The sequence below is a fragment of the Lepidochelys olivacea genome, assembly GCF_965140295.1.
Source record: "Lepidochelys olivacea isolate rLepOli2 genome assembly, chromosome: 8".
Taxonomy (NCBI): Eukaryota; Metazoa; Chordata; order Testudines; family Cheloniidae; genus Lepidochelys; species Lepidochelys olivacea.
In genome coordinates this window covers 90,127,773-90,153,908 of record NC_140418.1, presented here as the reverse complement: position 1 = coordinate 90,153,908, position 26,136 = coordinate 90,127,773, and the positions used below count along the sequence as shown (strand labels likewise).

General features: G+C 40.5%; 1 protein-coding gene across 3 annotated transcripts in view; it reads right to left on the bottom strand.

Moving 5' to 3' along the window:
• Positions 1-26,136, bottom strand: part of JAK1 (Janus kinase 1) — a gene marked incomplete at its 5' end in the record, with an annotated part of 110,096 nt that overhangs the window by 33,012 nt on the left and 50,948 nt on the right. The window contains 6 exons of one of the 3 annotated variants that reach the window (XM_084637583.1): positions 841-1,183; positions 2,629-2,792; positions 4,740-4,962; positions 12,514-12,637; positions 14,703-14,901; positions 19,214-19,293. In XM_084637583.1, the coding sequence (XP_084493709.1) occupies positions 841-1,183; positions 2,629-2,792; positions 4,740-4,962; positions 12,514-12,637; positions 14,703-14,901; positions 19,214-19,219 (1,059 nt within the window). Of the gene's footprint in view, positions 1-840; positions 1,184-2,628; positions 2,793-4,739; positions 4,963-12,513; positions 12,638-14,702; positions 14,908-19,213; positions 19,294-26,136 lie in introns of those variants that run through there. The other 2 variants (XM_084637584.1, XM_084637585.1) reach the window with 2 other exon arrangements.

Genomic DNA, 26,136 nt, shown 5'->3' with positions numbered 1-26,136 from the left:
TGATATTGAGAGCAGCATTTTAAATACAGCTGACTTCAGAAACACAATTTACTGTTTGATTCATTTGCGCACACGTGCACACACACACACACCTTTCATCACTTGGATGGGTACAGAATATTTGCATAAATCCCGCTTTTGAAATCCTACAGAGCAATATCTGGTTTGGCTGATTTGGTACAGGTATTAATTTTCATTCTGACTTCTCAAAAACAAAAGGAGGACTTGTGGCACCTTACAGACTAACAGATTTATTTGAGCATAAACTTTCGTGAGCAACAGCTCACTTCATCGGATGCATTCATCTGTGTCCATCTGCATTCATCTTTTCTTTTTGCGAATACAGACTAACACGGTTGCTACTCTGAAACCTGTCATTCTGACTTCTAGCACTCACAAAAGCAAAGAACCAGTGCTGATCAAAGGCAGGCTTTCTGTCAGTTTTCTAATGCAATTCTGCCACTGACCTACCACGCCCTTCCTTTCCAAATTAGTAATCTCATTTTGTGCAAAAACTACGAATTGATCAAACCACAAGGAGGTTTTACAATACAGAAAAATGTTTTGGTGACCGCTGCACTTATTTCAATTATGATCTAAACAAGGTTACAACAAAGTTTTTCTAGAGGCAAAAGCTAGTACGTTTCCCACTTGCAAAGGACTATTGAGTTCTGCTAACCATTTAAAAGGCATGACAAGAACGCTACTAAACAAACCAAAGAGTCTGAAGGTGAAACTTCTCAATTAACTAATTTTCCAAAATAGATTCAAGTTTTTTGCAGCCTGGTTTTCCCCCACCCCAAATAACCTCAGTCTTTTTGTCTGTGAATGGACACTCACACTTGGTTTGCGCCTCCACTGTATTCCATTGTTTCCCGTCACCATCACTTCATACTGTGGGATGATCCCATTGTCTCCAAAATTAAATCCATGTTTTTCATTCTCTGTTAAAATCTGCAATGATGAAGTCTCAAAAATTTCTGCTCCGTAATGCTTAGTTAAAGTCTCCATTGTTGATAAGTATTTAACCTTCAGATCATGTGGAGAGACACTGCTGTCGCAAATGGTTTTATTGTTAAACTCCTTAAGGAAATCCTTGAAAACATTGTTTATCCGAATTCTGGTTAAGATATTCCTTTGTCTGATGGTCTTGTTCAAAGTTTCAGGAATATAACGTTTATAACTAGAAAAAAACGATGGAATATTAATATTGCTACCTCAATTTTCCGTTATAAAACTGCAGTTGGTTTACTGTAAAAGTAACTTACAGAAAACACATGCAAAGTTTCATAGTACATTTAATACTAATACCACAGAAACCGTTTCATAACACGTGATATAATTGCCCAGTTTTTTGCCTGACACAGATACAGACAATAAGTAAACATCTGAAAACCTCAGAAAAATGTAGGGAGCTGTCTCAAATCAGTATTATCTCATTAAGATACATAGTAACAAAGCATTTAAGGGACAGTTAACAATTAAAATACACAGTAACAAAGTATTTAAACTGCAGTTATTTTTTTCACTACTTTAGGGAAAAAAAATTCTGAGTTTGGTGCCCAAAGTTACCAAATGAAATCAAGAGAAATGGTGGGTACTCCACAGCCTCTGCCACTCGAGCCACATTTTTAGGTGCCTAAATATGGCCGTAAACTTTTGAGAATTTTGACCTTAACCTTTGATATAGCCTTTGAGAAACTGACATTTGCTTGGGCAAGAAACTAACATTATAACTACCTACTTAAACAGAGTTGTAATTATAATCAAGAAAATATATTTAATTATATTGCAAACTGAAATTAAAATCACAATATACCATTAACTAACACGAAGTGGTAAGAAAAGCAAATTTGACTACACTACATGAAACTAAAACATTACTAAAATAGATTTAAAGGTTATGATGTTCAATTTACCATTGGCAGCCTACTAGTTAATAAAAGTACTACTTCTGAATCATCTATTGCTATAACAACTGACACGCTGAAGTTATATGGATTCCATCAATACTCAGGACTTTTATGGTTTTCACTTATGCTGTGGCTTCATAAAATTCACTGTAGCCAGCAGGTAACAGAACTCAAGGGCATCTTCTAATTACATATCCTTACCACAAGGGCTAAAAAAGAATTGCTTTTAGCTGTAGTAACATCAGGGCTTATATCAGTGGTGGGCAACCTGCGGCCCACGGGTTGCATGTGGCCCATCAGGGTAATCCGCTAGCAGGCTGCCAGACTGTTTACATTTGCACGGCCGCCCACAGCTCCCAGTGGCCGCAGTTCACCGTTCCCGGCCAATGGGAGTTGCGGGAAGCAGAATCCAGCACGTCCCTGCGGCCTGCGCCGCTTCCCACAGCTCCCATTGGCCGGGAACGGTGAACCGTGGCTATGGGAGCTGCGGGCGGCCATGCAAATGTAAACCAACTGTCTGGCGGCCCGCCAGCGGATTATCCTGACGGGCCGCATGCAGCCCATGGGCAGAAGGTTGCCCATCACTGGCTTATATCCTCTGTCGGATCAGCCACTGGAGGGCAAGGTGTCCATACACATTTCAGCAGGTCTAATATTTTATCCAGAAGACGGCAGTAGCATACACTGTGCGGAGTGTAGAGTTATACTGACTAACCTGATATCCTTGGGAAGTTCTGGCAGCTTCATGTTTTTTTTGATGGCATAGTGAGAGATTGCAAGGACAGCCATTCCCAGACATTCATTTTCAATTTCATGAACCTCCTGATCATTTTTTGGGTCTCGAACTGGTGCCAGGCACTTCACCAAATCATACTGTCCCTTAATGGGAAGCAAAGAGAACAAGTTGCTTTAAAAATGTTTGCAATAGTCTATCTTCTGTATACTAACAGGGTCAACAAAATCATAGCCCTACACAAGCAGCAGCAGAGCCTTCCAAAACAGGAAGGGCTGCCTTCTCCTGGATATAGACATATAAAATGGAACAAATAAAGATGCATCCAGGCCACCCTCACTCTACAAATCTTGTCTTTTAAAATCTTGAGACTAAGCAGCAACAACGGTGCCAAACAAAAAAGGTTTGTTTTTTTCCAATGGCAGTTTCTGTAGCACAGAAAGAGATCATACTTAGATGGTCACTAAAGCCCCAGTCCTCCACTGTGACACGTGCAGGTACACTTGTGTACCTGCAGAGCTCCAGTGACTTCAATGAGACTCACTGTGGTCACAGGGGATCACTTGTGCATCTCATTGCAAGACTGGGACCTACACTGGTGTACACATCCCACTCAAATCATTCCAAAGACCCCCACTCCTCAGTGTTGCCTAAAAAAATAACTGTAGAAAATAAACCTTTGTAGCACCATGTAGATATTTACCATCTAGTACAGAATAGCCATGATCTTATTTCATTAACTTTGTCCTTCCTCGCCTCATCACTCTGTTACTCCTTGAATCACATCTTAAAGATCAGATTGTAAATTCTTCAGGGCAGTGATATTTTTTCTCACTTATACTGGAGTTGGGATTTTTATACTCCACTTTTTAAAAAAATGGTAGTCCCCCAAAATACCATTTTGTTAACACTGTAACACTGTCTGCTAATGTTTTCCAGGGCGATGACCCATCCAAAAGTGTAATGCACATCCTTTTTTCCACAGTAACCAAATAAAGAGCTATTTAAATAAACCTGATTATAAAGGTTTTCAAGCAATAGTTACACAGACGATGCTACACTGTGACATATGTCTGATCATTTAATGAATAAAACATTGTGGGGTGATGCCCCTTAAAAAAATCTCTGCTCCATATATTTTATGCAGTTCTCTTGTTTCCTTCAAAAGTGATTTCTCAGATGTTCATGCAGCTGTAGTTTATGTTGTATTTTCTTTATTATGGTTTCACAGCTAAGCAACACACTATCACCCTAACAGCTCTCTTCAGATTTATCTTGCTTCTAAAAACAGACAGTCAGCTTTGAAAGTCACACTTCTGTCTGAAAATTTTGTAGCCACTATAGTTACAATTAACACCTAAGAGTACCATAAAGATGTTAACAATAAAATGTTCCTTATTTTTTTTTCCAGTTTGTTTACTTTGTGCATTTCATAGCACTCCACCAATTCAGTCTCTATGAATGGTCTATTTCCCTGTTTCCTCTGTATAGTCAATTTCTCCTACCAACATTATATTTTGTTTTCTGGCAGCAATGTATTAGGTACTGTAAGAAGACAGGATCCCTGCCTCAAAGTGCTTACACTCTTTAAAAATAAATACAAAAAAAAAAAACCAGAGACAGCAGATAGGGAAAAGTGAACTACAAATAAACAAATCCAGCTTGTGATTGAGTAATTTGTTATCAGGACTCTGCCAAAGGTTTTAACTCCATACAATTTTTTTTAGAAGTAAGATATGCAAGCTGTTCCAAATTACCCTGATGTTGTTATCTGTTGACTAGCAGAGGTTGCACTTTTAGACTGAGGAATAGCTTTACAAGAGAAAAGGTGGAAGCTCCATGGTTTTGGACATTTTAAAACCAGACTGGACAAAGCATCAGAAAATATACCATAAGATATAATCATACACGGATAAATGAGGTGGATCTCTCCCTTTAATTTCTATGGGAAGATTGTTCCTTAAAACATGAGAAAGGGACAGTTTTATGCAAGCACATATAAAGCATATAACCATTCCAACCACAGGAGAAATGGCTTAAGGGTTTTTTATACAATGTGCAAAGAGGTATTTTTATGTTTTATGTTTTTTTACCTGTGCAAAGAGGTATTCTAGCGAATTTGCATCAAGGATAGGGGTTCCGTCTGGCACTAGTTTCTTCTCATAGGAATTCTTTTGTTTCTTTGGAGATGTGTCAAGGATAGGAGTTCCATCTGGCAGTAATTTCTTCTCATAGAAATTCTTTGGTTTTTTCGGAGAATGCCTCCAGACTGAGGGCTCATTTTCACTTGTCCCATGCCAGTTCATAAAATAATACCTTGAGAAAAAGAGTGATGAACTTTAAAAACTGAGGGGAGCCTCAGTGTATTTTGGATACCTATTTTTAAACTGTTTAAAATAAAAGTCTAGCAATAAGTCAACATCTTTCATCCTTCTACTCTCAAGTAAAATATTACATTGGCCCAAAATCCTGGACCTGTGCCAAAACAGCATTCCAGGCTAAGGGACCAGTTGAAAAGTGATATTATTAAACTCTGATAGTTTCAACGTTCAAACAGCATATAGCATTCATGTTATGCTTTGGTAGGTAATACTGGCCATTAAAATCACAATAGCCTGAGTCACCATTCTCTCTCTTCCCTGTGCAGCCCACCATATAAACACACACCAATTTTAAAATGATTTTAGCTGCCACTATCTGAAGATTTGCTTGAACTAGGACCATTGTTGTATATCACATGATATCTTGGAATTTCTCATTTTTGGTGGTTCCAACCATTAAAGCTCCAACTCTTGGCATTCATGAAAATATGCTACTAAAAATCAGGCCAGAATTGAAGGGGTGAGACTAATCTGAATAATCCAGTTTTAAAGTGATGCAATCAATTTACAAAACATATCTGAAACAAACTTCTTAGCCTGCTGGAATGTTACTAATGTTACCTTCAGGCTGGGATTTTCAAAGAAGCCAAAGAGAGTGAGATATTCAAATCCCACTGAAACTGAACGAGAGCTGGGTGCCTTAATGCTTCCCTCCATACCCTATCCCAACCTTAAGCTCCTTTAAAACCATCTCAGTTTAAATGATGCAAGGTGAAATCATTTTAAAAATCCATATTTACTTTTTCAGTTAAGTAAAACTTAGTTAAACCAGGTCTGGATCAACACATCCTTTGCCATAATTCTTACTTTGCTCATTAAATACTTACCACTTAAAAGAATATAACAAATTTAACCAAGTGCAAAGTTTTCAGAGTGCTCTGTAAGAATGTTAAATATTGAACATGTACAGATCCAGTCCTTATTCAACTGTTACTTCAACACTGTTTACTAATGACTCCCATTAATAGAGATCTGAAACGACAATTTCTAATGGGGTGAAAGTCAGTACTTACGCTGAATGCCATCTTGTTTGTTACACGGACTTCTGCAAACCCTTGACAACCTTTAGAATTTTAAACAGCATTTGTCTGTCTAAACCTGCATGACAAGTAACCTTAGAACGCTATTTTGTGGTTGAAATGAGGTAAGATTAGATATCTTAATGTACTTAAAGGTCAAGTGAACATGGAAAACTACAATAGCTACTGCACGTACCGAAGAGAAGGTCACATGCATAAAGCTACATTAAAATAAAGTTAAGGGTTTCGTTTGGTGGAAAAGGCCAGTGACATTCTCAGTAAATCAGGCAGTTGAACAAAACTAAAAACTTTTCACAAAAATACTCAAAAGGGAATTACTGTACCCTATTATGGATTATTAATTTACAATGTTCAAAATGTGCAAAGTGCCTTTGAGTGCAAAAAAAACAGAATGTGGCCCAATTAGTCCAATTTCAGACATAACACAACAAAGGAGTCAACAACAAAAATGAGAAAAGGGAAGGAAGGGCAGCAATAAGTTTACACAATTACTCAGCAAAGGCTTGTTAGCAGCAGGGTGGAGCAAAACAACTTACTTTTCATCACATACGTTAAAAATAATCTTCTGTGAATCATTTCTCATAGGCATCACAAATCAAGTGGGCATTGGGGGAAATTAGGTCCCAATTCTGCAATGAGCTCTGCTCAGATGTCTGTGTGTGTGAAGCTCAAAGCAGGATCAGGCCCTTAGTGATTAATTAAATTAATGACCTTTGACATTTCAGTGGGTGTTTCTATTAAAGATGGTTTTAATTATCTGCATCATACTCCAATAACTAAAAAGGAAGCAAATAAAGTATTGGTCAAATTTAAGGACAACTTGATACAGAGCTGAGACATTCTATATTGTGTTTTCGACTCTTCTTCCCCCTGGACCATCTAATGAACTCCTGAAAAAAGCCTGGTATGGTGTGAGGGAAATGGTAATGCGTGCACACACAGCCATAGTAGGAACTTCTATAATGAAGAATATAAAAAACTCAGTTTGGAACTTTTACATTCCAAACACAAGGCCCATGAGAGAGTTTTCTTATCCCTTAATATCAGGCAATTACTTTTTCTATACTTTTATTAAAAAAACACTGTTAATCATTGTTAATAACCCCATTATTTTTCTGGTGATTCCTGAAAATAACTGTGGATGAGGAGGGCTGTATTGGTATTCTAACGGAGGTCAGAATTTGGGCCTTTACATATAAAATGACTTTTGTATTTCAGCAGTGTCTAAAAGTTCTAACCAAGATCAGGCCCCATTATGATAGGCACTACAGAGAGAGAGTAAGAGAGAGTTCCAGCCCTGCAGAGTGTGCAATCTAAACAGACAAGGCAGACAAAGGGTAAGAGAAAGCAAAGATTACTATCCCCTTTTTACAGATAGAAACTCAGGCAGAGAGAGATATTGAGTGATTTGCCCAGGGTCACGCAGGAAACCTGTGGCAGAACTGCAAACTGGACCCAGAAGTCGAGTCCCAATTAAGTGCCTTAACAACAAGACTAACCTGCCTCTCATACAAAAAGCTCCAACCAGCTCTGTTCTTAGAAAAAGAAACAGGCTTATTTTTTAAACATATTGTACCTTTCTTTTCATGGAAAAAAAACACAATAAAAAGTATGATTTTAAAAAACAGCAGGTTCTATTTAATTACTGGAATAATTCAACTCTTTCTGTATCAGCTTGTGTGCCATTTAAACAGGATGCTACAAAATATTGTGGCTTCTTATGTTGTAGACTTAGGAAAGGGGTTCTTCAAAAAGTCTGTAGTAAAAAAGTCCTATTAAAATATAACCAGGTATAAATGAGATAGGGCTAAAGTGTAAGCAGCTGGTATGTATGTACGTGCTCTGAAGATTGACAGATTATATATGGGAAAAAAAATCACACCCACCAAAAGCCCAAATTAGCACCTTTCAACAGTGGCACAGAAACCTAAACACCTAAAGCATTTGGAATGACTGAGCCATGTACTTTCATCATATTTTTATATATATTATACACACAAAAATGATATTTAAAAAAAATCAAAGTCGCAAAGTTAAGCACTCAGAAATCAGGAAATGCCAGAATTAAAAGATACCAACCTTAATTCAGACTCCTTGTGTGATTCCGTTATGATACAGTCATTAATGATATCACACACTAGTTTCTTCAAAGGACTGACTTTGCAACCTGTCCTTTTAAATGCATTTGCATATGACTTTTCTAAGCTTTTTAAAAAGCAAATTAAAAACAGAAATTCCATAACATGGCATCATACTGCCCCCCCATATGGGTCATCAGCAGGGTCAGAACCTATAGAGAGCCCTCTGCCATTTAAGCTAACGGAGTAACTGATAGCAGCAGTGAGTTGTCATCCTCTATATGGCCCAGCCCTAGATGGGACAACATACACACTTTGCCATTGAGTTTCATAGATATTTGCTGACAGCTGACTCAGGAATTCTGGGTTCCATTCCAAGTTCTAAAGGGGAGGGTGTTCTAGTGGGCACAGGCTCTTCTGTCCAATCCCAACAAATTTGACCCATTCTGCCCCATCCCTTCCAACCAGTGCTAGTCCAGTCCTGTCTCTTCACCACCACCACTGGCTCCTTGTCCCAGTCCTATTCTCCTCACTTTGCCAGTCCCAGGTGCCTCTCCTCAGGCTTCTTATCCAAGTCCCAGTCACTCCCTACACCTGACTCCTCATCTGATCTCTCTTCCCCCACTCGAGCCTCTAAATCAACCCTCTCCCCCCTACCCAGGCCACGTTCCCAGTCTCCACTGGCTCTCAGTCCCAAACCTCTCACCAGACTCCTTGTCCAACCTCAGCATTCCCCCGGCTCCTAGTCCGAGTCTCTTTGCCTATCTCCATACCCCAACTCCTCAACAGATTTGTTTCCCCTCACCTCCTTCCCCCTCTCCTACTTGTTTATACACAATCTCTTTGCCCAGACAGTTGCAGTTTCCTCTCATAGTTCCCAGGCTCTTTGTCCCAATCTACTCCTATCCAGTCCAGCTCTTACCCCTCTGCATTCAAGTTCATGCAGCTTCCCCCTCCATACTACCTGCACCCAGCAGGGAGGTCACTGATAGCACAGAACACAGTCTCCATGTTCTTAGTTCCAGTGCCCAGGCTTGGACCCAACATGGCCTACAGCAGCTCAGAGCTGCAACTTTTAGGGAAAATCCTGCTCAGCCCTGGGCTAAAGCATGCCTAGTGTGGATGAAGTCTCTGCTGAGCATATGCAAACTGCAATTTCTTTTCAAAGACTTATAATTTGGGTAGAGTTTCACTGGGAAAATGTTGCCAGAATTTTTTAACATGGTCAAAATATATTTTCGTCTAGTTTTGTTCTCAGAAATGGCTGAACAATTTTGGCTGAAATTAAAAATCAGCCTGAGGTAGACACCTTGCATGGAAAATTTCAGCAAAAATGGTTAAAGTCTGGCAAAGTTACAAGCAACTGAAAACGAGGTCTTACAATGGGAACTACCAGGCAACTTTAATAATATATAACAGAAATAAGAAGTAATTCTGGGAATTGTCACCATTGACTCACCAAAGCAGAAACATACAAATATAATCTGATTATTTGGGGAATTATTTTTTATGGATTAGTAATATAGTCATGCAATGTGGTTAGTTAAAAACAATATTATGCTTTGAGTCAGTGGTTAAAATTCCTAGAATTGCAATTTTCTTATGTTATATAGAATATGATACAAATAAATATAAAATTAAGCTCTTCCTTTAAAAAGAAGAAACTACACATCAGAAATATTACAGAACACTATCAGGGGAAATTGCTCTGAGTTCCTATTGTACCGAGAAAACAACAAGGTTTTTCTGGTATGTGGTTGACCTGATTGACCTCTTGAAGCAAATAAGAGCAACTAATATTCTGTGAGACAATTAGATTCCCAAGAGCTTCTCGCAGCAATTCAAGTCACTCAATTCCATTATCACCTGGTGTTAATCTACTGCATTTAATAACAACAGTTTAAACCTCAGATTAGTTTACATTAAGATATTAGCACTGCTTATAGAAAAGGCCTGTCAACAGAACAGACCAGATTATAGTAATCTTGTGTTTTTCTAACATACATACATATCACTAAAGTTATTCTCTGAAAAGCCAAGACCTATTTGTTCATTACAATCATTTCCCTGAATAACATACATTCCCTTTCCCTCAAACTTCTCCAATCAGAAAAGCAACTGTGACATGGTACAGATTTATTCAGGATTAGAATTCCTTAAACTTCAAAAAAAAACAAGGAGTCCTTGTGGCACCGTAGAGACTAACAAATTTATTTGGGAATAAGCGTTTGTGGGCTAGAACCCACTTCTTCATCAGATGCATGGAGTGGAAAATACAGTAAGCAGATATAAATACACAGCACATGTTAGTCTCTAAGGTGCCACAAGGACACCTGGTTGTTTTTACTGATACAGACTAACACAGCTACCCCACTTAAACTTCGAAGAGTCATACTGTCAAAGGGGCCTTATCCTGGCCTGCATTTACATTACCAGTGTGTGCACTTTTCTCCATGCAGGTGAAGTGGCCTGTGTGTGTAGATTTTTCTTGGAACAATGGAGGTTTGCACATGTAAGTTCTATCACCACTATGTGCATGTGACAATTCATGAAGCATAGGTGCAAATATTCAGATAAGTACTTAAATATGCAACATTGCACACAAACAAATTACAGCCAATTTTTTCCCCAGTCTCAAGATGAATTCAAAAGATTGTGGTTTTGCTTTTAGTAAAATGACAAGTTAAACAGGAAATGTTGGTATATAAATGTATGTTCTTAAGAGATGTGCCTAGTGGAGCTAACAGGGACCCAACTAGTTGTGCTCTTGCCCTTGGAAAATGCCAGAATGACCAACAGTCTGGAAAAATTTATTCCTCAAGATAAAACTTGTTCTCTAGATTGTAATGAAGGTTCTTCATTTTCAGTTTTTATTTTAAGATTTCCCAGGAATTTATCAGGGTTTATTACAAATATTTAAAAACAGATAAAACTCAGTACAAAAATTAACTGCGCCGTTTTCTGGGGAAATATCACTCTTGTTTCCTGTTTTTTTTTTATGCAACTTTCCAAAAAACCCTTATGTTCTGTTGGATACAGTTTTGTTTTGTTTTTTTCAACTCATTTTAACAGGAAAAGGCATTAACTAACTTTAATTTGCTTTGAATGATAATAACTATTGTGCTATCATGTAAAGCCGGTAATGTGTATGTAGTAGGTATGAGACTGCCAACAACATGTACACCAGCGCTTGCGTCATTCCAGTACTTCTGACCCAGCTCCCCGCACTGGAAGGAGACACGGAGGCTCAGTACCCTGGTTTCCAAGCTGCCCTCTCTTCTTCTGGAGGGAGGAGCCAGGTCTGAGGAGTTCCAGCACTTACAAAATTCAAATTATATGTAAAAACAAAAATAATGACTTTCGTAACACCTAGGAACTTTTCTGCAAAAGCAGGTAAAAACTGAAATTGAAGGGCCTCACTTTCAGTGTACAGGACGTTGAATAGTAACTGTATTGGTACAAGAGGGGAAACAATTAACATGAAAACAACAGGGAAGAAAAATGAATGGGATCTGTACTAGAATTTCTACCAAATCCAAAGGGGAAGAAATCCTTCCCTAGGCTGCAAAGTGATGGTGAAACTGCTCCCCAGTAGCTCCTACAGCTGCATGCCATCTCCTCTAAGAGGAATGGTTGGGGTATCCATGGAGTCACACGTCCACCAGCCCCCATGTGCTGTGGCTCAGGAATTGCCAATAAAGTACAACCTGATGATGTGCAGATCCCTTGCACAGAGTTGTGTATTTTCCTTGTGCTCTCTCCCATCCCACCATGGAATTGCACCAGTTCCCCTGGGAGCTAAGAGTGGGTGTTCAAAAGCACTGGCATGACTTTGCTCCCATTTAAGTTGATGGGAATCCAATGGGAGCCAAGCTAAGCCAATGCTGAACGATTTTGAAACCCCTACCCTGTGTAGGGGGAGACACAGAATTTGGCCCTTAACTTTTCAGTGCCTCAGTTTCTCAGTGTATACAACAGGAATAACAACAGTATTTTCCTACCTCACAGGGATATTTTGTGAAGCAAAATTCATTAATAGTTGCACTTGGAACACCTCAGATGGAAAGTGCTACAGAAATACAGAATATTGCGATATGACCATGGTTCTCAGCCATTTGCACGGTGAATTTTCAGTTAGTCCAGTCACTTACAGCTTTGTGGTTTGGGGTTGTTTTAAGGTTATCTAGCAAATGCACACATTCTGGAGACCTTTTCAGCCTTTCCTGTTGTTAATCTCTCAACTTTGCTGGAAGGGTTTTTTGTTTTAAACTGAGTTCAGCTCTAAGTGTTACACTAGCCACACACTTCTTGGAAAAAAATGCACACTGGAATCTTGAAATAATCCATCGTTCATTTGTCCCAACATACCTCATGCGATAATGGAGCCGGAGTGCTGTCTTGTCATCTATTTTGAAGACATGGTTTGGTGCATACCAGAGTTTTTTACTCTCCTCAAATAGAGCAAAGAGATTGTGGCACAATGGAGATACAGCTATTAAAAAGAAAAAATAAATTAATGAATTCACAAACTGAAATCTGAACTGCACTTTCGACAGCTCGCAGGAGAGGGGGTGTACTACTAAAACTGTTCAAAATTCTGTGATTTGGTTCTTGGGTTTGTTTTGCTAAAACCAAAACATGCCCTTTCCTTCAGTTGAAGGGCAGGAAAGCAAGTGATGTCACTGTCCCATCTGAGTTTACTAATCCACCACAGGGTTTTCCAACAAAACACTACAGTTGACTTGCCGTTTCTATGTTGTTTGTTTTTAATGAAACAAAATACTACAAAAACAGGTTACAGTGTCTTCATAGGGATGAAGCCATCTAATTTCTCTGTTTTGGGTTTCCTTGTCAATAAAAGAAGAGAGCACTATCTGGCAGCATATACATCACAGGGGCCCTGTACACCAGGAAGGCATCTCTACTTGGGACAGCACCAAAGCTTGTGCTTAAGTGTTTCCTGAATCAGGGCCAAATCCTGAGCTTCTCGCTCAGTTTTTACTGAATCCATTCTCAAATAAATGCTTTCTTAATTCCAAAAATATTGAGGAAAATAAATGCTGACTACGCCAACTGTACAATTATATACTGTGGGGCAGGATACTCGCTGCTCTCTCATGTAATCCAGCAGCACTGAAGGCATATTGATGATATATCACCATATCACTCATTTACAACAGAGACTAGCTTCAGAGCCTTACTGAAAGGAATTAAAACAAATAGGACTTTTTGACCTATAAATCAGGTATCTCCTATGGGCCTAGCTAGCATAAAAGAAGGTGGAAGGAGGTTCCCTAAGGAAAACCTTACTCCATCAAACACACTTTGACGATTTTGCAACTCTAACTAGATGCGGTTAGAAATTAGACATCAGAAGTTACTGGCAATGGACAGTGTGCGTGTTAGAATAAATACACAGAGAGGCATTTGACAGCTTTTAACCTATTAACATAAATAATAAATGGATTTAAGTATCTGCAGTAATTTATCATAAATGATTTTCATTAGCAGCCAACTTGAATATATATTTGATGAAGTTTGACCCTGAGATTTCCCTTACCCGCATCCTTAAGAAAGGGTAGAGTAACTGAGTGAAACAGAGGAGGAGGGCACTAGATGTCTGAACCCCAAAAATGGGGGGGTGGAACCTAACCTTTTTTTATTTTGAAGCTTCAGGGAAGTTGTGTACAGACTTAGTCATAAATAAGAGCCTGATTAAAGGGCCTGAATCTCCCCTCATATCAAAGTATGTCAGAAATAACTCAGCTGAAGACAGTGGAGTGTAAAACTGGTGTAAGCAAAAAGATAATCGGGCCCTAGTTACATAGGTCGCATTTCATATAAGCACTTTAACATGGGCTTAAATTTCTTTGACTTCAACGGCTTACTCATCTGTTTCAGTATTTTGATGAGCTGAGACCATAGTGGAAGACACTGATACACTTTTTGTTGCAAATGTCTATATAACTTGAATTGTGCTTAATTCTAATCTCACTTTACAGTACACTAGTATTGTACACTCTAATGACCATACACATGATGAGAGTGGGAAAAACAAGTAACACGATGAGATAAGTATCAGGGAGAGTAGGGAATGGTTATTTTGTCAGTTAGCCCAACTGCCATCTTCTGAATCTATGTGCTTTGGTACTACAGAAAGTGTTTCTCAACAGGTTTTCCAACTGGTATGTTACACTGAAAATAGCCTTGTTTAACTGTGTAATAGGATACCTCTTGAAAGACAGCCTAATCCTGTTCAGGTTAAAGTCAATGATAAATGAAGTGTCAGTACTGGAGTGGAGGGTCATGGCTTTTTGCCATTCCTCTAGGATCCTTGGATTCTAGGTAGAGAACCAAGAGCTCTTCTGCAGAGGAAAGTCTCATTCTCCCTTCTCCCCATGAAATAATCAAAAAAGAATTCCACAAGAGGACCCTTAAAGTTTTCTAGCCCTGACCCTACCCCATGAGTATTTTTGCATGACCAGAGAGGGATGAATTTATTTATGATACATTTTGTCTTAGTAATTCAGAACATAGCTGAATACTGCAACACTCACAGCACTTCTGGGCAGCTTCAATGCACAGGTTTTCTGCTGTATATTCGCCACCGGTGTACCGAATGGGAGGCTTCTCTTGCAAATAGAATAATATTTCCAATCCTTGCTCTTGAGCTTCTGTGGTCACTTCGCTCTTTTTTGAGTTTCTCAGTTTTGCGCAGAAAGCCATGGCTTTGCAATCTTCTTTTACGTTTAGATACTGCATTCAGAGAGGAAACAAATTCACAGAAAAAACGTGATGACAAGTTTTCTATTTCACTCAGAGCTGAAGCCATATTCAGGTCTCAGGCTGGGGTGCTAAGATTGAAGTTTTTGTTCAGGCCCAATAAGTGAAAATTATTTCAGTAACCCTTCACTTAAGTAGGCTTCTGAATATAATTATGGTTTCTCAACCTTTTCAGTTTGGTGATCCCTTATTAAAATATAAGTAATAGTAAAGTAATGTATCAATGGCAACAATGCTCCTGCCCCATATGTCCACCTACATTGAAGTTTTGGCCACCACAAAGTTATTCTGGAAATTTTATTTTCTTTGCTTTAGAATTGTAATAAAATTCCCAATGTCTTGCAATACCCCCATTCCCAATTACTTTTAGTAACACCAACCTGGGATCACAACCTACCAGCTAAAAAATAATATAGATTAATTTTTAGTCAATTTCTTTAAGGCATCTACCTTGCTTTTTCAGCTGAATATGTTAAAAGCAGCTAGAGCAACTAAATGTTTGTAACACACTTTTCTTAGACTCGATGTGCCATACTAAAATAAACAATTGCTTTTTCCACCCCTCAAAATGTAACATTAGCACTAAACAGTTTTAATACAATGTCCTTAAAATTGGAATGTGCTACATATGCATATGACAAAATCAGAAATAGCACCTTGCATTACGAACACTGTTTGGAAGGAAACCACAATAGTAGAGTTAGACTAGAGGAGGTTTTGGAATTAATTGAGAAACTTAATAGTAACAAGTCACCGGGACCAGATAGCATTCACCCAAGAGTTCTGAAAGAACTCAAATGTGAAATTGCGGAACTATTAACTATGGTTTGTAACCTGTCCTTTAAATCAGCTTCTGTACCCAATGACTGGAAGATAGCTAACGTAACGCCAATATTTGAAAAGGGCTCTAAAGGTGATCCCGGCAATTACAGACCGGTAAGGCTAACATCAGTACCAGGCAAATTAGTTGAAAAAATAGTAAAGAATAAAATTGTCAGACACATAGAAGAACATAAATTGTTGGGCAAAAGTCAACATGGTTTCTGTAAAGGGAGATCATGTCTTACTAATCTATTAGAGTTCTTTGAGGGGGTCAATAAACATATGGACAAGGGGGATCCAGTGGACATAGTGTACTTAGATTTCCAGAAAGTCTTTGACAAGGTCCCTCACCAAAGGCTCTTATGTAAATTAAGTTGTCATGGGATAAGAGGGAAGATCCTTTCATGGATGGAGAACTGGTTAAAAGACAGGGAACAAAGGGTAGGAATAAATGGTAAATTTTCAGAATGGAGAGGGGTAACTAGTGGTGTTCCCCAAGGGTCAGTCCTAGGACCAATCCTATTCAAAAATGATCGGGAGAAGGGGTAAACAGTGAGGTGGAAAAGTTTGCAGATGATACTAAACTGCTCAAGATAGTTAAGATCAAAGCAGACTGTGAAGAACTTCAAAAAGATCTCACAAAATTAAGTGATTGGGCAACAAAATGGCAAATGAAATTTAATGTGGATAAATGTGAAGTAATGCACATTGGAAAAAATAACCCCAACTATACATACAATATGATGGGGGCTAATTTAGCTACAACGAATCAGGAGAAAGATCTTGGAGTCATCGTGGATAGTTCTCTGAAGACGTCCATGCAGTGTGCAGCGGCACTCAAAAAAGCAAACGGGATGTTAGGAATCATTAAAAAAGGGATAGAGAATAAGACAGAGAATATTTTATTGCCCTTCTATAAATTCATGGTACGCCCACATCTTGAATATTGCATACAGATGTGGTCCCCTCATCTCAAAAAAGATATACTGGCATTAGAAAAGGTTCAGAAAAGGGCAACTAAAATGATTAAGGGTTTGGAATGGGTCCCTTATGAGGAGAGATTAAAGAGGCTAGGACTTTTCAGCTTGGAAAAGAGGAGACTAAGGGGGGATATGATAGAGGGTTATAAAATCATGTGTGGTCTGGAGAAAGTGAGTAAGGAAAAGTTATTTACTTGTTCCCATAATATAAGAACTAGGGGCCACCAAATGAAATTAATGGGCAGCAGGTTTAAAACAAATAAATGGAAGTTCTTCACACAGTCAACCTGTGGAACTCCTTGCCTCAGGAGGTTGTGAAGGCTAGGATGACAACAGGGTTTAAAAGAGAACTGGATAAATTCATGGAGGTTAAAACTCCATTAATGGCTATCAGCCAGGATGGGTAAGGAATAGTGTCCCTAGCCTCTGTTTGTCAGAGGGTGGAGAGGGACGGCAGGAGAGAGATCACTGATCATTACCTGTTAGGTTAGAATATCAGGATTGGAAGGTACCTTAGGAGGTCATCTAGTCCAACCCCCTGCTCAAAGCAGGACCAATCCCCAACTAAATCATCCCAGCCAGGGCTCAGTCAAGCTTGTCCTTAAAAATATCTAAGGAAGGAGATTCCACCACCTCCCTAGGTAACGCATTCCAGTGTTTCACCACCCTCCTAGTGAAAAAGTTTTTCCTAATATCCAACCTAAACCTCCCCCACTGCAACTTGAGACCATTACTCCTTGTTCTGTCATCAGCTACAACTGAGAACAGTCTAGATCCATCCACTTTGGAACCCCCTTTCAGGTACTTGAAAGCAGCTAACAAATCCCCCCTCATTCTTCTCTTCCGCAGACTAAACAATCCCAGTTCCCTCAGCCTCTCCTCATAAGTCATGTGTTCCAGTCCCCTAATCATTTTTGTTGCCCTCCGCTGGATGCTTTCCAATTTTTCCACATCCTTCTTGTAGTGTGGGGCCCAAAACTGGACACAGTACTCCAGATGAGGCCTCACCAATGTTGAATAGAGGGCAACGATCACGTCCCTTGATCTGCTGGCAATGCCCCTACGTATACATCCCAAAATGCCATTGGCCTTCTTGGCAACAAGGGCACACTGTTGACTCATATCCAGCTTCTCATCCACTGTAACCCTTAGGTCCTTTTCTGCAGAACTGCTGCCGAGCCATTCGGTCCCTAGTCTGTAGCGGTGCATGGGGTTCTTCCGTCCTAAGTGCAGGACTCTGCACTTGTCCTTGTTGAACCTCATCAGATTTCTTTTGGCCCAATCCTCTAATTTGTCTAGGGCCCTCTGTATCCTATCCCTACCCTCCAGCGTATCTACCTCTCCTCCCAGTTTAATGTCATCTGCAAACTTGCTGAGGGTGCAATCCACACCATCCTCCAGATCATTTATGAAAATATTGAACAAAATCGGACCCAGGACCAACCCTTGGGGCACTCCACTTGATACCGGCTACCAACTAGACATGGAGCCATTGATCACTACCAGTTGAGCCTGACAATCTGGCCAGCTTTCTATCCACCTTATAGTCCATTCATCCAGCCCATACTTCTTTAACTTGCTGGCAAGAATATTGTGGGAGACCGTGTCAAAAGCTTTGCTAAAGTCAAGGAACAACATGTCCACTGCTTTCCCCTCATTCACAGAGCCAGTTATCTCGTCATAGAAGGCAATTAGATTAATCAGGCATGACTTGCCCTTGGTGAATCCATGCTGACTGTTCCTGATCACTTTCCTCTCCTCTAAGTGCTTCAGAATTGATTCCTTGAGGACCTGCTCCATGATTTTTCCAGGGACTGAGGTGAGGCTGACTGGCCTGTAGTTCCCTGGATCCTCCTTCTTCCCTTTTTTAAAGATGGGCACTACATTAGCCTTTTTCCAGTCATCCGGGACTTCCCCGGATCGCCATGAGTTTTCAAAGGTAATGGCCAACGGCTCTGCAATCACATCTGCCAACTCCTTTAGCACTCTCGGATGCAGCGCATCCGGCCCCATGGACTTGTGCTCGTCCAGCTTTTCTAAATAGTCCCGAACCACTTCTTTCTCTACAGAGGGCTGGTCACCTCCTCCCCATGCTGTGCTGCCCAGTGCAGTAGTCTGGTAGCTGACCTTGTTCGTGAAGACAGAGGCAAAAAAAGCACTGAGTACATCAGCTTTTTCCACATCCTCTGTCACTAGGTTGCCTCCGTCATTCAGTAAGGGGCCCACACTTTCCTTGACTTTTTTCTTGTTGCTAACATACCTAACATACTCCGTCTGGGGCACCTGGCATTGGCCACTGTCGGTAAACAGGATACTGGGCTGGATGGACCTTTGGTCTGACCCAGTATGGCCATTCTTATGTTCTTATAACTGACAAAGAACCCAGGTTTTATTGTGGGGGGAGTTCTAAATGAAGTCTAATTCCATTACAAATGAAAGCCAAAAAATATAGCCTCCATAAGTATTTCATAAAAAAAACACACCTGCATTTATCTGAATGTCTGGTCTTCCAAAACAGTAGAATGGATTTTCTTCAAACTTTCCAGAAGCAATTCAACCCTGTCTGGGAACAAGGAGAAGAAATGTCAACTCAAAAGGGAGCTGTTTTGAGAAGTTTTATAAGCCACATAATATATGGACATTCAATCAACTGCATTAAGTGGGAATCTTTCCACTGACTTCAATGTGCTTTGCATCAGGCCTTTAGAATGAAAGTCCCATCTCAAATGTAACTACTAAAAAACAGCTAGGAGCATATCCAAGACATTTTGTGGACCTGGCGCTCCCATTCGAGCCCATGGGAGCTCTGGTTGCACTGACTAACCATTTACAAAACCAAAAACCAGGGGACACTGCCTCATCTCTTATTTATTATTTGTATTTTGGTAGCACCCAAAATGTTCTTGATGCTGTCCATTCTTCCTTTCTCTGAAGAGTCTAATATTCAAGCAGGATTTTCTCTTATGCTCCACCCTCCTTAGTGTATTTTTTAAGCCAGTCTCTTCTCTTTTTGATCTCTCCACAACAGATTTCAACTTTATCCTTATCTCTCTTCTTCTGTCTCTATTATCACTTTTCCTTCTTTAGGGTGTTCTGATTTCACTTCTTCTTGCTTTTTTTTAACCTTTCCCTCCAATCATAACCCTTCTCTCTTCTTCTTTCAACCTAGTACTGACATGAAAAAAATTGCAAAGGTTTCCCCACCCATTTTTCTCCCATTCCTCAAAATCTGCCTTTTTTCTCTCCCCCTTACCCTTTCAGTTCTTATCCTCTTCCCCAGTTTTCCCCATCTCCAGTCCCTACAGTTTTCCTCCCCCAGTTCTCCTTTCCTTTTCCTTCTTACCAAGTTATTCTCTTCAAGAAAAAAATCCTTCCCCAGTTCTCACTGGACTCCTATCACCCTTTCTTCCAGTTAGAATCTGTGATCCTCTCCCTCATTGTGAAGAGGTCTATAGATCATGGAGCTGTTCTTCAGAACACAATTCAGCTGTGCAGCACTTAAAACAGCAGAGAGGTGACTAACGTGTACTGAGAGAGAAGGGAAACCTGAATCATAGCAACCCCAGTGGGACAGGTGACTAAAGGCGGGATTCACAAGAGGGACACTGCTATGCTCAGCACTGCAGCACCTAACCTGTAGGCACTCTTGCTGCCTAGGAGAGTTCACAACCCCGAGTTAGGCATCCAGACTCCCTGTACAATGCATGGGAGAGTTAGGTGCCTGAGAAGGGGATTCACAAAAGCCAACATGCTGAGCAGGGAGCTGCCTAAAATAGCCAATAGAAAATGCAGAGGAGAAGGACTTTTAGATGCCTAGCTCCACCCGAGATTCACAATGATGAACCATCTCCTGGAGTTAGGTACTTAAATCAGGTCAACACTTTTTCAAGAAACACCAAGGAAGCAGAGGTTCCCCCCTGCCCCATAACCTTTAGCCCAGTCATTAGAAAACTTACCCAGGAGGTGGGAGACCCAGATTCAAACCTCCTCCCTGCCGGCTGGGGACCAGGGATTTGAACTTGGGTCTCCCACCTCTTGGGTGAGTACTCTCTAACCACTAGACTAGAGTATAAGGGGGGGCACCACCACACCACACCTCCTGCTCCCCCTCACTTGTGCAAGCTTTGATGGAAGGGGACATTAGACATGTTCTGAGACTATGTACTGGATCAGGCCCAGCAGTGAAGACAGGTGTTCCCCCACCTAATCTGCCACTCCCATGATTAAGATGTCAAGCTCCTGGACAGTAACAGGACTTAGGCAGATGCATAAATGTACAGTTGCTGAAATTTAGGCATCTTGGGGACTTTAACAGCAGAAACTTAGATGCCTAGTGAATTTATGGACTTACAAGGTTAGGTGGCAACTGAGCGGGGGCTTTGTGAATGCCAGTGGTGCCTAAATGCTGGATCTAGACACCTAAATTCCCCTTGTGAATCCCACCCTAAATGCCTCAGACTTTGCCAGCCAGAACTCCTGGGACTGTCCCTGTAAACTGGGATGTCCAGTCAATCTTGGCACAAGGCATGTAGGACTGGAACCCTAACGTAGATGCAATTTCTGGCAAGCAAAAATAAAAATGGCAAATCCTCAAGTGGACTGTGCAAAATACAGGAAATTACTCAAGTGAGTGAACATCAAATGCAGGGATTATATTTATTTCTGAGGAATTTCATTCAGCAAGGAACTGAGCCAATGATTTATGTGGCCTGAATCAGTAGGGCTGCTCTGAATTGAAGGAGAACTTGTTTAATTTATAAGAATTATATAAGCAACAGTGTGGTCGCATGTATTTCCCCGGCTATTCTTCCCTGTGGCAATCTCCAAAGGCAACATCAGCGTTTTGGGGATGGCCTACAAAATAACTCCCATCCTCAAGGTAACAGACTTCTGTTCACCATATCACACCACTATCCATGGTGCGGGCCATGAGCAGATCCTTCCACTTGTGTCCGGCATTTCCTCTAAACACACACTTGAGCTAAAAGATCATTCTTTTTGCTGCAGCAGTATTAGAGCTCAAACCTATACCTATACCAATCCACAGACTTTAATGTAGCTTGGTATCCCTTACAGCTTAGTTCTGACACACACCTGAGCATGTCGGACATTCTATCTAGTGTATCTTCCCTTTGTGTTTGGAAGTGGCTAGCAAATTTTGAATACTACCAAACATAAATATACAAAATGGCAATGTAGCAGACGTTAGCAAGTAAATCACACGCACTTTCCATTCACAAACCTTGTTAATTCCTAATTAGAGTTTCCAGACACATCCCTGACTAATAACAAGGTTTTGAGAAGGGAAAATAAAGGAGAAGATTACTAGGATATGCAAAGAAGCCAATAATTATTTCTGCACAGAAAGATAGAATTTAAATGCAAGGATTTTAATATGGCAACTTACCTAACGATAAAGACACTCTTTATGATAAGAGTCCTTCATAACCAGAACATACTCTATTTTAATATGTTTGTGAAGCCATAAAATTAAAAATTCTGACAAGCACATATATAATCAAGCATAAAAATTATACCGCAGCTTTAAAATGTGAAAGGAAAATAAAAAGCCTACCCTGGCTTCTTGTAAATCTCATAATAAGTCAGACCTATTGCTTTTCAACACACTGCTCTTTTGCTACACTTAACTCATAACTCGTTTCCAATTATAGTAACAATTCCAGGAATACCAAAGAACAGTAAGTGCTCTTTCATTTACAATAAATTTCTGGGGACAATCCATGTCTGCTCAATAACTTAGCATTTATTACATAGTCTTCTTGATATTATTGCATTCAGTACCAAAATTCAATGTCTTGAAAGAAAAATGGAATAAAATCACTTAAAATCCACACTCTACATTTCAAGCTTCTTTCGTACGCCTTCATTAAGAATATTGATGGTCATTGCTATAACAATTGTGTTATGTACACCAATACAATGAAAGAATTAAAACACTTTTGGGGTACATTTCAGATTAACTAAATGCCTCCCCACCACATGAAAGATAAAGATGCCAGCCCTAACAGACAATGCTGGATCACCGGGGGTAGGGCTGGAGGTCCAATGCTTTCTCCAGCCAACAGCACACATGTTTTGTTAAGAGTAGCCCAGTAATGATGACTCTATATGCTGGTAGTAGCAGCCCTTTTCTACTCCACCTCCTGCTACCTTACAGCTGTGTACATGTGACTGTTCCAGTACACCACAATTGGTAGAGTTCTGATTCGGTGAAGACCAAGGTTTAGTTGCCGCTACTCCATCTCACTTTCACTATAGGATGCTACAGTCTTGACTGAGGAAGAACTTTCACTATAATCCTTTGACTGGAGGAGGGGATTCTGTGCCAAAAATTAAAAATTCTGCATCAAAAAAATAAAAATTCTGTGCACAATATTTTAAAATTCTGCAAATTTTATCTGTCAAATAAATGTGGAAGCTCCAGGTTGGCAGGCCACTGGCTGCACAGAGGTAGGAGATCACTGTGTAGCTCCTCCCAGGACATGGACTCAGCAGTGAGGCTGCACCCAACCCTGACACAGTGCAAGGACAGGCCTGCCCCAGAAACACCCCAGGGCCCAGCCCCTCTGTGCCAGGTGCACCAGGTGTGGACAGGCAGGCTCAGCACAGCAGGATCTGAGTGTGGAGGGGCTTAGTGTGGGTGGATCCACGTGTGGGTTGAGAGGGTTAGGTGTGGGGGGGATCTGGATGCACGGGGGCTTGTTGGGGGGTTCTGGGTGCAACAGTAATGGGATTCTGCAGCGGAGTCCAGGTGAAGGTGGTTGGGGCTCAGCGGGGGGGGGGGTGTGGGTGTGGGGGGGGTTAGAGCTCGGCGGGGGATAGGAGTGAGGATCTGGGTGTGGGTGGCTCGTCGGGATGGTCCAGGTGCCGAGGGAGTGGGGCTCATCAAGGGAAGGGGGGTTCTGAGTGCAGGGAGGCGAGGTGAGGTGGAAGGGTCTGGGTATGAGGGGGTCTGAACGCACAGGGGTTGAGAGGATGGGTGAAGCAATGGATGTAAGAAGTGGGGGTGGGGGAGGAGTTTGCAGAGCTTCTTCCAGCTGGGGGAGAAAACTGGGGATGGGTCTGACCTGGCCGCAGATGCCATGCAAGGAAAGAGGAAGTCCTGTCCTCCCCAGTCCAGCTAGGACTAGTAGCTGAGCCTGGTGCAAGGTAGGAGCCACCAGCTGGATCTTCCCCAGCCCTGCCTCCTTCCCCACAGTGATTTACCTCTCTGCTGGCTGTCCTGGGCACCTGAAACATACTGCTGAAAAGGTTCACATGACCACTCTTGTGGCTTCTCTTTGCTTCCCCGTCAGACAGCCATTCTTCTGCGGGGAAGCAAAGAAATCTGGGGAGGACATAAACTCTGTGCATGCCCAGTGGCGCAGAATTCCCCCAGGAGTATAGAACTATCATAGACCAGGACCCCATTGTGCTAGGTGCTGTACAAACAAAACAAAAAGACAGCTCCTGCCCCAAAGAGCTTACAGTTTAAGTTTCTGTACAATAATAATTGTGTACAGAAATGTGCATATATACTATGTACCTGCAACTTTCAGATTCTAGATCTAATGGCATAAACAGATCTGGGACCCACAGCAAGTGTATTATGATGCACTTGTCATCTCTAGACTGGATTACTGCTGAGGTGGCCCCTGAAAGGTTCCTCTGAAGCTGCAGCTAGTGCAGCATGCAGAGGCCCACCGTCTAAACAGTGTTAGATTTAGATTTCTAAACAGAAATCACACACATAGTGTCAGTCTTACTCTAGGTCTACTCTAAAGTCCTCCTCTCAAACTTTAAAACTATGGCCCAGCTATCTTAAAGATTGCCTCACTCTGCTCCCCACAACATCTGCTATGCTTAGTGACTATAATGCTACCGGACATTTGTGATGTTCAGTGGTAGGGTATTTCCAATGACAAGTCGGCAGTTAACAGAACAATCATGTTTATGGAGACAGGCTGACAAACCGGCAGCTGCTAAAGAGTCTCAAAGATTAAATGGGGCATAGCCACCACAAATAGTGGTTTTGCCAAGGTGTGCTTGTAATGAACCGAGGACCCCCTACTGGTGTGTTTTTTTAAAATTATACTCATTGTTTGGAGCCATTACTCAATCCATGAGTTCTACTTGCTTCACTTTTCATACCCTGTCTGAACTAGAACTGGGCTTAAGCAACCAAAATTCAGCCCAAGGTCCAACCTTTTAGGCAGTTTTGATCCAATGGGTAGATTAATCTCATTATAAATAACAGAAGACAGCCACAATGTGTAGATGTAAATTTCCCAAACATTTTGAGAGTTTTGTGTTTTTTAAATATTACCCTCTTGAAGGCTTCACAATTTTATATTAAGATTTCTTCTATGGTATTCCTACAATCTGTTAAAATATTTATCAAAGTCTGAAATAAAACCTACCATATTAAAAACCTAAAGCTAAGAAACCACCCAAAAGTAAGATTTGACCAACAACAACAAAAGTCATAATCCTTGCTACCAGCAGCACATGCAGAAGGAGTGTGTATGGGCATGGTGGTAAGCCTTGGGATTTTTTCAAAATGGGACCCTAACCATTAAAAAAGCATAGACTTTCAAACAGACCCACTAATGCTCGCTGGAAAACTCCAACAAACATTCCATTTAGAATCAAACTGGCTATGTCAATTTTGTCTGTACTTCTGATTTCTAACTTTTTATTACTACAAATACTTGTATGAAAATTCTCAGAGTAGCAGCTTTGTTAGTCTGTATCCGCAAAAAGAAAAGGAGGACTTGTGGCAACTGAGAGACTAACAAATTTAAGGTGCCACAAGTCCTCCTTTTCTTTTTGTATGAAAATTGTTTCTCAAGAGTTCATTGGCTCGTGCTGGCTATTTTGTCCCTATCTGAAAAATCTTATTTCTTTCTGTGGCTTAATAATCATTTTCAACCACCAGCCCTTTGTCAAGTCACAAATAGTAGATAATGGGCTATCTTCTACTCTGCTGCAGTTACATATGTGTAAACCATATGTGAATGGATTCCTCAGGAGTAACAGAGGAGAATCTGACCACTTGGCTACAGGTGTGGAATAAGAATGAGAAGCAAAAGTATTCTGAAAAACAGAAGTCATGTCTTTGTGCAGCAATACAGTACGAGGAAAAGAGATACAGAAAACATAACTATTTATGTAATATTTTTGAGCAGAATGTTGTTTGAGAACTTTTCATGAAAGGTGACAAAGTAGAACTAGTCAGAAAATGGGTTTTCCTGCCAGAAGTTTAACCTTTTTGTTAAAAAACAATTTTTATTTTTATTTTTTTTTAACAAGAAGTCAAATTTTTCCATGGAAAGACAATACTTGTGGAAAACTATTTAATCAAAAACTGAAGTTTCCTTCGAAAAGCACTTTTGATGGAAAATTT